At 41.8% G+C, this 19,165-nt stretch overlaps 1 protein-coding gene across 1 annotated transcript in view; it reads right to left on the reverse strand.

Annotated features, from left to right (window-relative positions):
- Positions 1 to 7,143: 7,143 nt before the first annotated feature.
- Positions 7,144 to 19,165, reverse strand: part of ABCB1 (ATP binding cassette subfamily B member 1) — an 86,407-nt gene continuing 74,385 nt past the window's right edge. Inside the window, exons 26-28 of the mRNA XM_030550480.1 lie at positions 10,684 to 10,890; positions 9,244 to 9,390; positions 7,144 to 7,341 (exon numbers count right to left, since the gene is read on the reverse strand). Coding sequence (XP_030406340.1) covers positions 7,144 to 7,341; positions 9,244 to 9,390; positions 10,684 to 10,890 — 552 coding nt within the window. The remainder of the gene's footprint in view (positions 7,342 to 9,243; positions 9,391 to 10,683; positions 10,891 to 19,165) is intronic.

A 19,165-nucleotide genomic window follows, 5' to 3' on the forward strand; every position in this document is an offset into this window, starting at 1 on the left:
TCTGGTCGACTTCCCTTACTCTTCTCGGAGAGCTGGAGTTCCAGGGTCGACCGGAGAGCACTCTCCCATCAATTTAGCGGGTCTTCACTAGACTCGCTAACTTGAATCCTGCTGCATTGATTGCAGCAGTGTTGATCTCCCCATAGTGAAGACCAGCCCTCAGTTCTCCATCTGTAAAATGGAGATAATAGCATTCCCCTACTTCACAGAGGAGTTAGGAGGATACATATATTAAAGAATGTGAGGTGCTAAGATACTACCATAATGGAGGCAATAAAAGTATCCAAGATTGATTTAAAAAAATGGGTGCCTAACATTAGAATTCTAAATCCATATTTGGGCACCCAAATAAAAAAAAATAGCTTCAAGGGAAGTTGTTGGACACTCAGTACATGTGTGGGGATGAAAAGGTCACTTATTTTGTTACCTAAATAATATAGATTTAAGAGCCTAATATTAATCACTAGGGCTGTCAAACGATTAAAAAAATTAGTTGTGATTAATTGTGAGATAAAAAAAATCACAATTAATGGTAGTTTTAATCACACTGTTAATAATAAACTCTAAATATTGCTATGCCCCTTAGTGTTTTGACCACCATACCAGAGGACATGCTTCCATTCTGACAATGGTTTCTGCTCAGTAACGATCCAAAGCAGTGCAGACTGATGCAGGTTTTTTCATTATCTGAGTCAGATGCCATCAACTGAAGGTTAATTTTCTTTTTTGGTGATTTGGTTTCTGTAGTTTCTGCATCAGAGTATTGCTCTTTTAAGACTTCGGACAGCATGTACCATACCTCGTCCCTCTCAGATTTTGGAAGGCACTTCAGCTTCTTAAAACTTGGGTCGAGTGCTGTAGCTATCTTTAGATATCTCACATTGGTACCTTCTTTGTGTTTTGTTAAATCTGCAGTGAGTGTGTCTTAAATCAAACAACATGTCGTAGGTCATCATCTGAGACTGCTATAACACGAAATATAAGGCAGAATGTGGGTAAAACCACAGAGCAGGAGACATACAATTCTCCCCCAAGGAGTTCAGTCACAAATTTAATTAACACATTTTTTTTTTTTAATGAGCATCATCAGCATGGAAGCATGTCCTCTGGAAAGGTGGCCAAAGCATGAAGGGGCATATGAATGTTTAGCATCTAATATCTAAACTGTATTGTTAAATCAATTCACCTACATTTGAGTTATTGCTGATTACATACTCTATTTATCATATGACTTAAAAACTAACTTTATATTTATGGATAATCTAAGCACTATACCCAGATGTACCGACACTCTTTCCCCAACCTATGTATTATATACTTTTTTTAACATTAGCTTTAATAAAATTTTTATATCTGGCACATAAATACCTTGCAATGCTGGCTACAAAAGTGTCATGTGAATGCCTGTTCTCACTTTCAGGTGACATTATAAATAAGAAGTGGGCAGTCTTATCTCCCATAAATGTAAAGAGATTTGTTTGTCTTAGTGATTGACTGAACAAGAAGTAGGACTGAGTCGACTTTTAGGCTCTAAGGTTTTACTTTTTTTTGTTTTTGAGTGCAGTTATGTAACAAAAAAAATCTACATTTCTAAGCTGCACTTTCACAATAAAGAAATTGCAGTACAGTGCTTGTATGAGGTGAATTGAAAAATACTATTTCTTTTGTTTATCTTTTTCACAGTGCATATCTCTGTAAAAAATATAAAGTGAGCACTGTACATTTTGTATTTTGTGTTGTAATTGAAATCACTATTTTGAAAATGTAGAAAAACATCCAAAAATATTAATAAAAAATTTCAGTTGGTATTCTATTATTGATTAACAGTGCAATAAAAATTGTGCTTAATTGTGATTAATTATTTTAATTGAGTTAATTTTTGTTTTGAGTTAATCGCTTGAGTTTACTGCGATTAATTGACAGTCCTGGTAATTATCAATGGTTTACTGTCAAAATGTGTGGATGTATCTAGTGGGATCCCACAGGGGTTCATCCTGGGTCCAGTACTAATCGTCAGTTTGATTAATGACTTGGATGGAGTGAAGAGTATACTTATAAAATTTTGCACATGACACTAGCCTGGGAGGGGTTACAAGCACTTCAAAATAACCTTGATAAATTGGAGATTCAGGCCTGGTCTACACTGGGGGAGTGGGGGATTGATCTAAGTTACGCAACTTCAGCTACATGAATAACATAGCTGAAGTCAACCCATTTAGATCTACTTCACTGTGGTAAGTCGACTGCTGATGCTCCCCCATCGACCCTACCTGCATCTCTTGCTCTGGTGGTGTACCGGAGTCGATGGGAGAGCGCTTAACAATCAATTTAGCGCATCTTCACTAGACGCGATAAATTGATCCCTGCTGAATCAATCGCTCTGGAGGTAAGTGTAGACATGCCCTTAGTCTGAAATCAACAAGATAAAATTCAATAAAAATGAATGCAAAGAACTACACTTAGGAGGGAAAAATATGCACAACGGGAACTAAATGGCGAGGCCGTAGTACTGCTGAAAAGGTTCTGGGGGTTATAGTTAATCGCAAATTGAATTTGAGCCAAAAAATCTAATGCAATTTCAGAAAAGTCTCAAATCACTGCTCTAGCTCAGGCAGATGGGGGATTTGAAGCTGGGTCTGCCACATTCTGGGTTAGGGCTCTAACCAGTGGGCTAAAGTTTATAAGGGGGCCAGGGGCACCACCACTACTTCCTTATGTGTGTATGGTTTATTTGGGTTTTTTTTGGGGGGGGGGATGAAAAAGGGATTAAGCACCAAATTTTGAGAGGATTCACAGCTGTAAATCCCAAATGGAGATAAGGCAACTCCCTCCAACTCAGACTTATGCACCTAAGGTCCCTTTGAGGGGTGTAGCTAAAGCCACACCACTATCCTTTTTATTTCCTATTGGCTAGTTTGGGCAGCTCCCCACTCAGTTTGCTGGCTTTTGTGGATACCATTCTTAGGTACCTAACTCTCTCCATGCATTGTATAGAGAGCCTGGATTTATAACTTAGGGCTTGGAAAACCCACTCATACTTTGTAGCAAGAATACAAGGTAGATTTCTTAGGAGTGCACCGCACAGTAATTCCTTCCTATTCTGAAAACTCATTCTTTCAGTAGCCAAGCTGAAGGATCTAGATATCCTTTTCATCCTATGTGGCGTATTCAAGTAGAAGGCTGTGGTATTCAAAGCATCCATTCCTAGATGGATTAAGGAGTGTTTTAGGAAAGTCATGTGGACAAAAGCACTGCTGTGTCCTTGGTTATTTGGGCCCATTCCAGGAGGGTGCAGGTTACCTTCTAGCCCAGGGGTAGGCAACCTATGGCACGGGTGCCGAAGGTTGCATGCAAACTGATTTTCAGTGGCACTCACAGTGCCTGGGTCCTGGCCACGGGTCCGGGGGGGCTCTGCATTTTATTTAATTTTAAATGAAGTTTCTTAAACATTTAAAAAACCTTATTTACTTTACATACAACAATAGTTTAGTTATATATTATAGACTTAAAGAAAGAACGTCAAAATGTATTACTGGTACGCAAAACCTTAAATTAGAGTGAATGAATGAAGACTCGGCACAGCACATCTGAAAGGTTGCCGACTCCTGTTCTAGCCTGAAGCAGGAGATGTTTCTCACTGAAGCTAACTCTTTGCAGCTTCAGTGAGAAACATCTCCCCCTTCAGGCCAGAAGGCAACTAGCACCTTACTAGAATGGGCTCAAATAATCAAGGACACAGCAGTGCTTTATTTTATCTCCATTGTAGGCTGAATGCAAGGCCTCTTTGGACGCCATGTTTAGAAGATGGGTTCAGTGTACTTCAGTCTGGATCCCATATATCTGTTCTGGAGCCAGCATTTGAAATTCCCACTGTCCAGACCAGGTAGAGCTGGAAATTTCAAAGATGAGGTTTCTTGCTTCTTTGGTAGGATTTGACCATGATCTTTTCCTACTCATGCCAAAAAAACAAGGAATTTCTGTGCTCAAACTCTTCATAGCCCAGGCAGTCACTAGAGGGTAACTAGTCTTGGTTATGGGTTTTTCTGTAGAATCAGAAATGACAGATGAGGATATATTTTCATTTTCTTGGGCCTGGCATCGCTCAGAAGTAAATTGTAAAATTATCTGAACTTCTTCCCTATTTTTGTTTATTTGGTTCCTGATTGTATCAATATCACAAAGGTAAAGGCAGCTGTCAAGGCTGAATCCCTACTCTGTCACTCCAAGTGCAGGAAGTAGGGGCCCGCAAGGATTTTAAAAATTAACACTTTCCATTCCAGGCTTGTATTAAAATCCCAAGGTTACAGCTTTTCTCTGACCTTAGCTTGGTAAACGCTGCTACTACCCAAATGCCAAAACAAGTAAACAAACAAACAAAAACCAAAAAAAACCTTTGAACCCAGGAAGGAGCCTTTGGGAATTCCTCCCTGTGGGGTACCCTCAAGACCTTTCACGCCCCCTGCCGGGGAAGAACTGAGAAAGAAAACAAAGGAATTAGCTGTGGCTATCAGCTAATCAATCAACATGCACAAACCTGTTAGGACACCAAAAATCCAATCCTGTTCTTAAAAAAAGTAAATTTTATAAAACCAAAAAGAAAGAAAATACATCTGGAATTTAGGCGTTTGCTAGATTTTAAAAGAGCAATTCCAAAAATTAAGAACCTAAAATAGCTTTCTTGGGGGGTTAGTTTAAAGATTATAAGCAACCAAAGGGATCTGGGGTCAGCACAGAGGAGATCCACAAGCCAATAAGAAATAAAATAAATAACCCTAATCATGTCTTTTTAGACATTCCCTAATTTTACTTACATATCTGAGGCTCCAGATAAGTAGGTTCAAGCTTTGAATTGATAATCTGTACTCATACCTGACTTAAAGCTACTTACAGCATTACTACTGGGCAGCCCAGAGAGAACAACAGACAACAAACAGGAAAGTATCAGAGGGGTAACTGTGTTTGTCACTTTTTACAGATCCAGACTAAGAGTCATGTGGCACCTTATAGACTAACACATGTATTAGTCTATAAGGTGCCACAGGACTCTCTGTCTCTCTTTAAATAAAGGGAAAGTTTCTTTTTCCATTTTAAAAAGTTCTAGCCTTCCCACTGGCTTTTTTGGTCAGGTGTCCACCTTTTTTTTTCTTTACCTGAGGGACTTTTTAACCCTTTACAGGTAAAGCAAGTAAAGAACAGCTACAAAGAGGAATTTTACAGCTAACTGGCTGGCTGGGTGTCCATCAAAGGGAAGATCCAAGGTGAAATTAGAATAACAGGCTGTCTTCAAGTTATAAATAATTGTTATTAATAGCTATCTTCCATGTTTATCATTGGGATTATTTCAAATCAACAGTTTATGCATGAGTAGGGAGTTTCTCAGGTGAAGGGTGAGGAAGCTACAATTTTAATATATAGTTTTAAATTCACGGTGTTCCTTTTCTCAAAATAACGAGAGGAAGCTAGAATGTTACTTGTAAGTTTCCAAGGGATGACATACTTGTGATGAATTAACTACAAACATCAGTGCTGCTCCACAGAAATAAAGTGCACATTTAAAGCTGACACTCAGTATAAATTTTGATGAGATTCTCAGGATTTGAAGCTGTCTTTGTATTTTAAAGATGACATTTGTTTGATGAACTTGGTCATTTCTTCTTACAAATAAAGCCTATATCATGTTGGTTGATTGGTTTAAAGATATACTGCTTTATGCATAGCAACCAGACTTTCTAAAAGGGGAGATCTTGCTACAGATGATGAAACTAACTTAGCAAATATTCTAAAATCACCACTGTTTACCCTTCTTAGAAGTGTGGGAGCTCCTGGAGTCATCAGGGATTGTTTATTATTAGTAGTAGTAGTAATATAAAAGCACCTAGAGCCCGCAACTGTGATAAAAAAACCCACTGCGCTAGGTGCCATACAATAGTGGGGCAGTAGCACAATTATAGTTAAAGTGGAAACTAGCTTACTGTTTAAATGGCCAGTTTTCCTAAGTGCTCTACAGTAAACGCTTAGGGAATATCTATATTTCAAGTGCTACGGGGGCACAGCTGCAGTGCTGCTCTAATGTAGATGCTTCTACACTGTCAAAAGGGGTTTTTCCATTGCTGTACTAAATCCACCACCTTAAGAGGCAGTAGCAAGGTCGATGGAATAATTCTTCTGTCAGAAAAGTGGAGTCTACATCAGGGCTTATATCAGCCTAACAGTGGAGGAGTGAGGAACAAAGCTGAGAACCTCACAAGCCAAAACACATGGATAGAAATGGGATAGGGGCCATTTTGAAATGGTGGCTGCTTTGCTAACAAAGGGCCATACTATTGGCACCTGTAAGCAGAACTTGCTGGAGAGAATGCCGGCAGGAGGGTATCTGCGTGAGGATGCTGACCAGAACCAGGACTCCCATACAGGGTGAGATTGGACCAGAGGGATTGCATTCAGGACCATTTGTTGATTTCCATAGATCTGTAACTTCCTGGTGCTTTAATAATAAAGTGATCGTGGTTAAGAATTCCTTTGCTAAGCCTGTGTTCATTGCTTTGCTGCCAGGTTGTCCCTGAAGGGTATAACTAGAAAATCAAAGCTGTGACAGCTAAGTGGACTCTGGGGGAACCTGTCTAAACCACTGGCCTTGGGATAGCTGGGGCACTGGTTCTGGCGTGTAGATGGCCAGATTCTGGGGCCTCCCTTCCCAAGAAGGGTGGCACATGCACCTGGCAGTGTGCCTGAGAGATCACTGTTACTAGCTCCAGATCAGCTCATGACCCAAACTCAGGGCAGCTTAAAAGCACATGGGATTTAGGAATTGGATCCATTCACAACAAACTTGTATCCATCCAGACTAGAGGGAAATGGGGCCAAGTTGTGACAACAGGTTAAGACAGTGACAGAACCAGTAACAGAACTCTTAGTGGCTGGAGCCGCCGGCCTAAATGTTTAAATTATGAAATAATTGAGGACATTGATATATGTTTGGTTCAGTGTTACTTGGCTTTCCAGGGTTTAACAGGACCTCTTCTCTTTACAGGGCTTCCTAAAAACAAAGGTACTAAGACTGATTAGTAATACTGTCTTTTGCAAAATATTAAAACAATTGCACAATAACACTTCAGAAATATGGCACTGCTTTTAATTCATGTTTCATGGTCCAGCTTGAACATTAACTAGAGAATAGTAGATGCCTTTTTCAGCCAAGAGTTGTTGATGTGTTCCTTGTTCTACAACCCTTCCATTCTGGATTACCGCTATCTTGTCAGCATTCTGCACAGTGGACAGGCGATGAGCTATTACAATACAGGTGCGACCTTGTCTTGCTTTATCCAGTGCTTCTTGGACAACCTATTCAATTACCAAAGCAGAAGATACATTTTTAACTTATTTGGCAAGTAATGCAGAGAAACCTCTTCCAGCTGTTAGTAAGTGAGGTATCTGATCTGATATCTTTTAATTTAAATTATAAATTACCAGTGAGAGAGATGAGGCTGAATGGCTCCAGAGAACAGTAATGCAATGAATGTCTAGCTTCCTGTTTTAAAACTAGCTTGTGTTCACAATGAGCGAGAGCTCTCAGTATTGATAAATGGTTGGATACCTATTTGAACTAAGGTGATAAACATCTCAGGAGAACTGCTAAAGGACCTGTGTCCACATCAACAAAATCATCACAGCTGGCAGCCTTGCTGGCAATCTCAGCAGAAAGACCAAGTATTGTCAGAGCCGTCTCTAACTTTTTTGCCGCCCAAAGCAAAAAAAAAAAAGGGTCTCCCCGCTGTAACACTCCCCCCCCCGCGAGCACTGTGCCGCGCAACCCCTCGCCCCCCCGAGCGCCATGCCACTGGAAGCTCCGACCCCCCGAGTACCACACCGCCCAACCCCCTTCCCCCCGCCCCCCCAAGCGCCGCGCCTGTTTGAACTTGCTGTCTCACTTCTGAGAGCTACTACTCTATGGTTAGAATCCTGGAGAATTCCAACCATAAAGATGTTTTTTACAGTACTGTCTCTAACTAGCCTACTGCCATAGAGATACACCTTGTGCAATGTATCACTCTAGCTGTTCTTCTGTGTGGGAGAAGAGTTGGGGATGAAGCTGTATGATTGGAGGAGAGTTGTGTGCTAATCAAAGTGTTGCTGTAGATGGGGTCTCTGTTCCAGAAGTCCTGCTCTAACAGGAGTGAGGGCCTAGACATGCCAGAGTCCCTGGGGAGAAGGAGATTTAGCCAAGTGTGTTTATTCATAGATTCATAGACTCTAGGACTGGAAGGGACCTCGAAAGGTCATCGAGTCCAGTTCCCTGCCCTCATGGCAGGACCAAATACTGTCTAGACCATCCCTCACAGACATTTATCTAACCTACTCTTAAATATCTCCAGAGATGGAGATTCCACAACCTCCCTAGGCAATTTATTCCAGAGTTTAACTACCCTGACAGTTAGGAACTTTTTCCTAATGTCCAACCTAAATCTCCCTTGCTGCAGTTTAAGCCCATTGCTTCTTGTTCTATCATTAGAGGCTAAGATGAACAAGTTTTCTCCCTCTTCCTGATGACACCCTTTTAGATACCTGAAAACTGCTATCATGTCCCCTCTCAGTCTTCTCTTTTCCAAACTAAATAAACCCAATTCTTTCAGCCTTCCTTCACAGGTCATGTTCTCAAGATCTTTAATCATTCTTGTTGCTCTTCTCTGGACCCTCTCCAATTTCTCCACATCTTTCTTGAAATGCGGTGCCCAGAACTGGACACAATACTCCAGTTGAGGCCTAACCAGCACAGAGTAGAGCGGAAGAATGACTTCTTGTGTCTTGTTTACACACACCTGTTAATGCATCCCAGAATCACGTTTGCTTTTTTGCAACAGTATCACACTGTTGACTCATATTTAGCTTGTGGTCCACTATGACCCCTAGATCTCTTTCTGCCATACTCCTTCCTAGACATAGGGGGAGAAAGATGAAGAAGAGGGATCTAGCCTTACATTCTTCTGACATCAGTAGGCAATAGAAAAGTTATTGAAGACAGTTTTGTAGTAAGATATTTGGATCTGAATAATCTACATTTAGACAGTTGCTGTCATTTATACAAAAGAGATAATGCCTCAGTATATATGCATCTCATTAGTAGAAAAGTTCTAGATTTCCAGACTTTGGACTTTTACAGGCATTTATGGAAATCGAAGTGGTAATTGCAATTGCTGTATTAACAGCCATGGTTTTAGATTCCCTCTATGTACACAAACAAGATACCTTTTCACTTTCTGTATCTAGAGCAGATGTGGCTTCGTCCAGTAGCAGAACTTGAGGATGACGTACAAGAGCTCGAGCAATAGCAATACGCTGCTTCTGACCACCTGAGAGCTGAGTTCCTTTGTCTCCCACACAGGTATTATATTTCTAAATACAATAAACACAAGTTTAGAAGGCACATCCAACCAGCAATTTAGCCTGGATTTGGACTTAAATCACAGAGTCCAATAGAGCAGTGCTTGTGCAGGGAAAGCCCTTGGTGGTCCAGGCTGGTTTGTTTACCAGCTGCATCTGCAGGTTTGGCCGCTTGCAACTCCCAGTTCACCATCTCAAGCCAATGGGGGCTGTGGGAAAAGCAACCAGCACATCTCTTGGTCTGCACCACTTCCCGCAGCCCCTATTGGCCTGGGACGGTGAACCGCAGCCAGTGGGAGCCACGATCGGCTGAAACTGCGAAACAAAGCAGCCCAGACCACCAGGGGCTTTTCCTGAACAAGCGGCGGACCAGCTTTGAGAAGTAGTGCAATAAAGCATGTGCTTTCTACTCTTGGCTGTTTTATTTCAGCAGTTCTTTGAAAGCAGATGACCACAATTATTGAAGGCCACAAACATCTGTCCATCCTAGGTACTTATATGACCTCCATTACCATACTACCTGAACATCCCAATCTTTTATGTATTTATCCTCACAAAACTCCTGGGAGGTAGGAAAGTGTATTATTCCCATTTTACAGATGGGAACTGAGAGGCTCACACAGGAGTCTGTGTCAAGTCAAGGAATTGAACTACCCCTTTATTGTCTCCCAAGTCCTAGGCTAGCATCCTAACCACTGAATCATCTTTCCCCTCGTGAGTTCACTTTGAAGGAAAAATCCCAACTTAACAAAGAGAATGTTATGGTTTTAATCTAAATTATGTACATATCTAATTGACAGTCACATCTGACTTGGGGCATCCAAAAATGTTAGGTATTAAAATATTCATACAGTTTACTAATGAACTGGTTGGTGCTCCCTCAAAGCCTGCACTAGCTTTTGTTTGTTACACTGTAAGGGTTACATACGATTTGTTGGATGATTCAGTCTGGCAATGTTCTCAGCTCCTAACTGAACCTTTAACAAAGATCATTTCTACCAAGTGTTTTAGATAACGAGGGGCTAACAAAACAAACAAAATACTTTAAACAATTTTTAATTAAAAGCACTTATCTCTCTCAATTAATCAAGTTTCACATGCTTGTTTTCATAAACCTAGTTCTCCACTGGCCTATGGAGCCTTCCGAAAAAAATGTTGCAGAGAAGACTTGAATTTCTAATGTAATAAACAGGCATGGAAAAAACAAACCCTTTTAGGTTCCCTTATATCCCAGAGACGCATAAAAGGGCATAACTCCTTTTTATTTTTCTTTCGTTTTGAGTAAGAAACAAAGGTTTAACTTACATTTGGCAGAGAATCAATGAAGGAATGTATGTTGGCTGCTCTTGCTGCATTTACAATCTCTTCAGATGACACCTCTCTACTGTTATCTCCATATGCAATATTCTCAGCAATACTACAGTCAAACAGGATCGGCTCTTGTGAGACAATACCAATCTGAGCTCTAAGCCATTGGATATTTAATGCCTTTGCATTTAGGCCATCCAGCAGCTAAAAAGCAAGAATCCTTAAATGTCAGAGATAGGAAAGCTTTGGCTTACACGAAAAATGTTACATTAACTTTTCCATTCTGTATAGCTAATAGCAACTGTTCTTTGCAAAATACTTTATACAATGATTTTGGTGGCTTCAGTTTATTCATAAGGAAATCTCAAAGGAGATAATTCAAGCCTCCAATCCCAGTTCCTTAGACCAGCTTTCTAACCTTGAGCCTTTTTCCTTCTAAAATTGTACATATTTATAAATAAATAAAGTGATACACAAAGCAAACGCTGCAGAATTGAGTAAAACCACACTCTTAGGTCTAGTCTACAAGGCAATGTTTTACAGGTATAAGTTAAGTTCTGAATTTAAACTGCTACAATTATACTGGTATAACTAGCAAGACTTTCCCACATAGTCAAGCCCTTAGATTGTGAGTGCTTTGGGGCTGGATGCTGTATAAAAAATAGCCAGTCTGAAGAAATTTCCCTTCAAACACAGGATTATAATCATCCTCGTAAGATGTAGACTTTGATATCTGGAAAGATACTGGAACAAATTATTTAACTATCAATTTGTAAGCACCTAAAGCAGTGGTGGGCAACCACGCAGCCCATCAAGATAATCTGCTGGCAGGCTGCCAGACAGTTTGTTTACATTTGCACAGCCGCCCGCAGTTCCCAGTGGCTGCAGTTTGCAGCGGAGGCAGAGACAAAGGGGGCTCTGCTACATGGTTACAGTGCAAAATTCATTCAGATGTATGTTTTAATGGATCTGATATTACTGCAATATTATCCTGATAAGAGACTGAGACAAGCTATTCAATGTGAGGGATCTTCTGAATCAATATGCTTACCACCTAAGACTCCAATTGGCTGGCCACTTTCCATTTTTCAGATCCCTGCATCAGCTATCTCACTGATTGCTTTGGCGTCAGATCCAGAAATGGTGGTTGAGCCAGATACAAGTCTCATAACAGAGACCCAAGTATTTCCTATGCAAAGCCTTCCTCCGCAAAGTAATACTTGTAGATATCCTATGTATCAAGCTGGTGATATGATACCAGGTTGGGGAAACTGACAAGACTGGCCTATGCCTCCTTGGATGCCTTGGCCATATTAGCCAACTCCTATTTATGAAAATCATAACAAATAATCTGTCTTTCTGGTTGAATCATCTTCAGTCAGAACACTCAGATCCTAGAGATAGGGAACATTCCTCTTCTTTGGCACTGGAAAGCTTCTTAGGAGAGGACTTTCAGGAGGAATCTCCACAGGATGAATTCCAAAACTTCATGGAACCAGAAAGTGATTCATCTCCTGATCTCAATGTCGGAGTAACAACAGCATCATCTCCTTCAGGAGATGCAATTCACTTTCACAAATTAGTGGACAGAATGGAATCCATTTTAAAATTACCTTAGGTGGCTTTGAAGGAGGCCGCACATATAGTTTTTGACATTCTAGGTCATTACATTTGACATTACAGTTTTATTGCCCATGTAGAAGGGCTCTGGCATCAGCAAAAATTCCTTTTGTCTCTAATCCAGCATCATGCCAATTCCAAAAAAGGCTGACAAGTTCTACCAAATTCCACCTGAGAGATTCTCTTGTTCTAGCAGCAATACTTCAAAAACCTAGGTCAGATCTTGAACACTCTCTATTCCTTATGATAAAGAAGGAAAAAGTTGGACTCTCTCAGGAGAAAATTGTTGTCTTCAGCTTCCTTCAACATGCAAGTGGCAAACTGTCAAGCAGTGATGGCCAGGTATTAGTTTCAACTGTGGGAGAACATGTCAGTCTTCACCAAACATCTCTGAGAGATTCAGAAAAAGTTATCAACTTTCATCAAAGAGAGTCAAAATGTGACCAAGAATGCCTTTAGGGTATCATTTGATGTGTCTGACACCACTCTGAGATCTGTGGCATTGACAATAGCTCTATGTAGGCATTCATGGGTATGATCTTCTTCTCTTACTATGGAAATGAGATCTACAGTATAGGACTTACCCTTTGAAGGGGATGGACTAGATGGTATAAAAACTGATGAGATATTGGAGAAGATAGAGCCTTGCTCCAGAGCTAGATCTCTGGGACTACTGAGAGAGAACACCTAAACCTGTGTTCAGATATCATAGGCAATATCTTTCACCTTCTTCACCTTCATCTGACTTTAATCAAAGGAGACATCCATACTATCACAACAGCAGCAACTACAACAAGCATCCTCTCAATCACAGGAAAGGAAGAAATCCAACAAATCCCAGATAAGGACAAATAATTCCTCAGCCACATCCTTCCTGCAAAATGTCAAGCCACAGATTTGACATGATAATCAAGAACTTTGAACCAATTTCAGAAAATCCTATCTGTATTTTGGGAGACCATCTATCCCGATTTTATGATGTATGGACAACTATCACATTAGACAGGTGAGTTTTCAACACAGTAAAGGAAGGTTATACTGTCCAATTCAAAGCCCTTCCTCCATGCAAATTCCTGCCCCTTCCTTCTCAGGGATTCTTCCCATGTTAAATTATTAAGAATGGAAATATAAGCTCTACTGCATATAGGGGCTGAAGAAGTACCACCATTAATTCTCAGATACAAAGGGTTTTAGTCCCATTCTTTGTAATCCCAAAATAGAATGGAGGTCTCCGACCAATTTTAGATCTCAGAGGCCTAAAAAGATACATCAGATAGTTTCAATTCATAATGTTATCTCTTGGGCCAATCATTCCCTCCCTGTCTACTCTGGATTGGTTCATAGTTCCTGAACTCAAGGTTACATATTTCCATATCCCCATAAAACAATCTCACTGCAAATATCTACTTTTATGTTCTGGGTTCAGACTATTTCTAATACAAAGTCTTACCCTGGTCCCTCCAGGGTTTTTAGCAAATGCTTGGCTCCAGTAGCAGCACATTTGAGAAGACAAGGGATTTTCTTCCCAAGTTAAATGATAGGTGGCTAGAGGCTTGTCAGAAAAGGAAATAGTAACAGTCTTTCAGATAACCTATTCTTTGTCTGAAACTTATAAACGAAGAGAAATCTCTTCTGATTCCATCTTGAAGTATTCTCTTCATTGAGACAATCCTTGACTCTATAAATGAAAGGATGTTCTTTTTGGAATAGAGATTTTTGAAACTAAACCACCACTATACTGTAACTACTTCTACAACTATTTCAGCTTTCTGGTGTTATAGGTCTTATGGCATTCACATCATACGTGACTCTGTATGTCAGGCTTAGAATGAGGCCACTTCTGCAGTGGCTATGAAAGAATTTCAAACCCAGTGTGGAAAGTGTGCTAAAAATTCTCATAATTCCAAGGAAAATGTCTCTCTCTCTAAAGTGGTGACTGAAACCACAGAACGGCATCAAAGGAGTATAGTTTAATTCACTTCCTCCTTCATTAATAGTCACTACAGATGCGTCTAAGACAGGCTGGGGTGGGGACATCTCTGCAATCTTTTCAACTGAGAGCTATGGTATTTCAGAGAATCCTTGTTACACATAAGCATCTTAAAACTCAGGGTTGTCCATCTGGCTCTCAAAGCATTTCTTCTATAGATAAAGGATGCAGTAATTCAGGTGACTGTGGATGACATGTCCACAGTATATTATTTGAACAAACAAGGAGGAACTTGATTGTTGCCACTAAGCAACAAGACAATAAAGCTTTGGGACTGGTACATCCTATACAACATTTACCCAATTGCTTTGCATATTGTGGAAGAACAATGAGATCATGGATTGTCTGGACAGGGACTCCTCACAGATGCATGAATGGTCTGTAAAAGACGCAGTTGTTCCAAACTTTTTCAGGCTTTGGGGGTTTCCAGACATAGATTTGTTTGCCACCAGATTCAATACAAAATGTCCCTCTTTTTGCTCAAGAGAAGGCTTTAACTTTCGAATCTCATTTCCTGTTTGGCCAGCGTGGCAATCTGCAGGTGAGTGCAGCTCTCATCAGCAAAGGTGACCATGATGTAGTCCCAGAATCGCAAAAGCATGGACCAAACAGGAGGTACGGGATCTGATCGCTGTATGGGGAGACAAATCTGTGCTAGCTGAACTACGTTCCAAAAGACAAAATGCCCAAACATTTGAAAAAATCTCCAAGGGCATGAAGGACAGAGGCTATAACAGGAACCTGCAACAGTGCCACGTGAAACTTAAGGAGCTGAGGCAAGCCTACCAAAAAAAAAACAGAGAGGCAAATGGCCATTCTGGGTCAGAGCCCCAGACATGACACTTCTATGATGAGCTGCATGCCATTCTAGGAGATGCCCCTACAACTACCCCACCCCTGTGCTTTGACTCCGTCAATGGAGTAGCACGCAACAGGGATGCGGGTTTTGGGGATAAGGAAGATGATGATGAGGAGGTTGAAGATCGTTCACAGCAAGCAAATGGAGAAACCGATTTCCCTGACAGCCAGGAACTGTTTCTCACCCTGGATCTGGAGTCAGTACCCCCCGAACCCACCCAAGGCTGCCTCCTGGACCTGCCAGATGGAGAAGGGACCTCTGGTGAGTGTACCTTTGTAAATATTATACATGGTTTAAAAGCAAGCGTGTTTAATGATTAATTTTTGGCCAGTACAGCTACTGGAAAAGTCTGGTAACATGTCTGGGGATGGTGCAGAAATCCTCCAGGGAACTCTCTATAAAGCTCTCCTGGATGTACTCCCAAAGCCTTTGCAAAAGGTTTCTGGGGAGGGCAGCCTTATTCCGTCCTCCATGGTAGGACAGTTTAAAACACTAGGCCAGTAGCACATATAGTCTGGAATCATTGCATAACACAGCGTATGGTCCCAGTGTTTGCTGGCATTCAAACAACATCCATTCTTTATCTTTCTGTGTTATCCTCAGGAGAGTGATCATTCATGGTCACCTGGTTGAAATAGGGTGATTTTATTAAGGGGACATTCAGAGGTGTCTGCTGCTGCTGGGTTGTTTGCCTGTGGATGAACAGAAATGTTCCCAGCTGTTAGGCACGTGGCGGGGGGAGGGGTGAAGTGATCATCCCAGACAATTGTGTGTGTGGGAGAGGGGGTTAGTTGGCTTTGTGCTGCACGTTAACCCGAAAACCGCAGCTCCTCCTTTTAAATTGCCAACCCATTTTAAAGAAAGAGTCTACCCATTGTTCTCTAAAATGTGTCTTTTTAACTACCACTCTATTTTTTTTTCCTCCATCAGCTGCAAATGTTTCAAAGCTCACACTATCTTCTCCTTCCTAGAGACTTGCGAAGATTAGAAGGTGAAAAAACACACTTGTGATGAAATGTTCTGAGCTCACGCAGTCCTCCCACACTGAAAGAGCCCAGCAGAATGCATGGAGGCAGACAATGTCAGAGTGCCAGGAAAGCACAATATGAACGTGAGGCCAGGTGGCAAGCTGAAGATAATAAGTGGCAGGCTGAAGATGATAGGTGGCATCAGCTTGGTGACAGATGGCAAGAGGCAATGCTGAGGCTACTGGAGGAACAAACTGATATGCCCCGGCGTATGGCTGAGGTTCAGGAAAGGCAGCATGAGCACGGACTGCTGCTACAGCCCCTGTGTAACCAGCCACCCTCCTCCCTGAGTTCCGTAGCCTCCTCACCCAGATGTCCAAGAACACGGGGGGCGGGGGCGGGGCTCTGGGCACCCAACCACTCCAGAGGACTGCCCAAGCAAAAGAAATCTGGCATTCAATAAGTTTTAAAGTGCAGTACGGCCTTGTCTTTCCCTCCTCCCCCACCCCTCCTGGGCTACCTTGGCAGTTATCCCCCTATTTGTATGATGAATTAATAAAGAATGCATGAATGTGAAGCAACAATGATTTTATTGCCTCTGCAAGCGGTGATCGAAGGGGGGAGGGGATGGTGGTTAGCTTACAGGGAAGTAGAGTGAACCAAGGGATGCGGGTTTCATCAAGGAGAGACAAACAGAACTTTCACACCATAGCCTGGCCAGTCATGAAACTGGTTTTCAAAGCTTCTCTGATGCGTACCACACCCTCCTGTACTCTGCTAACCGCCCTGGTGTCTGGCTGCGCATAATCAGTGGCCAGGCGATTTGCCTCAACCTACCACCCCGCCATAAACATCTCCCCCTTACTTTCACAGATATTATGGAGTGCACAGCAGGCGGTAATAATAATGGAAATACTGGTTTCGCTGAGGTCTATCTGAGTCAGTAAACTGCGCCAGCATGTTTTTAAATGTCCAAATGCATATTCTACCACCATTCTGCACTTGCTCAGCCTACAGTTGAACAGCTCCTGACTACTGTCTAGCCTGCCTGTGTACAGGGTAGGCTGGGTCTCCAAGGCTAACTATAGGGATTTCAACATCCCCAATGGTTATTTTCTGGTCTGGGAAGAAAGTCCCTTGCTGCAGCTTTTGAAACAGACCCAGAGTTCCTGAAGATGCAAGCGTCATGTACCTTTCCCAGCCATTCCACACTGATGTTGGTGAAATATCCCTTGTGATCCACCAGTGCTTGCAGAACCATTGAAAAGTACCCCACTTGGTTTATGTACTAGCTGCCTTGGTGCTCCAGTGCCAAGATAGAGATATGGGTTCCGTTTGTTGCCCCACCACAGTTAGGGAATCCCATTGCAGCAAAGCCATTCACTATGACGTGCACATTTCCCAGAGTCACTACCCTTGATATCAGCAGCTCTTGGATTGCGTTGGCTACTTGGATCACAGCAGCCCCCACAGTAGATTTGCCCACTCCAAATTGATGCCTGACTGATTGGTAGCTGTCTGGCATTGCAAGCTTTCACAGGGCTATCACCACTCATTTGTGAATTGTGAGGGCTACTCTCATCTTGGTATTCTTGCACTTCAGGGCAGGGGCAAGCAAGTCACAAAGTTCCGTGACAGTGCCCTTACACATGCAAAAGTTTTGCAGCCACTAGGAATTGTCCCAGACATGCAACACTATGCGGTCCCACCAGTCTGTTCTTGTTTCCCGGGCCCAGAATCAGCGTTCCACAGCATGAACTTGCCCCATTAACACTACGAAGTCCACATTGCTGGGGCCTGTACTTTGAGAGAAGTCTGTGTCCATGTCCTCATCACTCTCATCACCACACTGCCATCATCTCCTCGACTGGTTTTGCTCTTGCAGGTTCTGATTCTGCATATACTGCAGGATAATACATGTGGAGTTTACAGAAGTGCAGTAATGATCTGAGTGGGCTCCATGCTTGCCATGGTATGGCGTCTGTGCTGAAAAAACGCACGAAACAATTGTCTGCCATTGCTTTCACGGAGGGAGGGAGGCCTGACGACATGTACTCAGAATCACCCACGACAATGTTTTTGACCCATCAGGCATTGGGAGCTCAACCCGAATTCCAATGGGCAGCGGAGACTGCGGGAACTGTGGGATAGCTACCAGAGTGCAAAGCTCCAGAAGTCAATGCTAGCCTTGGTACTGTGGATGCACTCGGCCGAGTTAATAGTCTTAATGGTCTTGGAGTGGGGACACAAACAATTGACTGTATAAAATTGATTTATAAAAAAATCAACTTCCATAAATTCAACCTAATTTCGTAGTATAGACATACCCTTTGATTCATCTTTCTAGAAGTCTTCACTTCTGCTAGAAGAATTAACAAGTTACATGCATTGATGGCAGAATCCCATTATGCTACTGTTAAAAAAGATAAAGTGTTTTTTGTGCACTCCCTACATTCTTGCAGAGTGGTTTCAGAGTTTCATGTTAATCAAAGTATTAATTTACCTGTATTTTTTCCCCTAAATCTCACACAAGTAAAGGGGAATCTAGAGTACACTACTGGGATGTGATAAGAACAGTTTTATATTACTTGGACAGAATGTATTTAACTCATATGCTGGTATTTTTAAGGGCTGGGACATTTCAGCACATTGCCTGTCCAAATGGGTCAGATTGTGTATTGAAGTGTTATAATGGAGCTTCACTTTCTCCTCCTGTTCTGCATTCTACTAGAGCGGTTGTTACAACAGCAGCATTCACTAAATATATTCCTTTTATTGAGATATGCAAGGCTGGTACGTGGAATTCAATTCACACTTTTACAAGACATTGTGCTTTGGATGTGGCAACAAGGTCTGGTGCACGATTTGGCAGAGCGATGCTCCAACTGCTGTTTAATTAGGACTCCACTCCCTCCTTCCAGTTTACAGTACTGCTTGCCAAACTATCCCCAGAACAGGAATATGCAAAGGACACTTGAAGAGGAAATGAAGGTTATTTACTTGTAACTGGAGTTCTTCAAGATAGATTCTACATATTCACAC

Source organism: Gopherus evgoodei, chromosome 2, assembly GCF_007399415.2.
Source record: "Gopherus evgoodei ecotype Sinaloan lineage chromosome 2, rGopEvg1_v1.p, whole genome shotgun sequence".
In the NCBI taxonomy this organism is placed as follows: domain Eukaryota; kingdom Metazoa; phylum Chordata; order Testudines; family Testudinidae; genus Gopherus; species Gopherus evgoodei.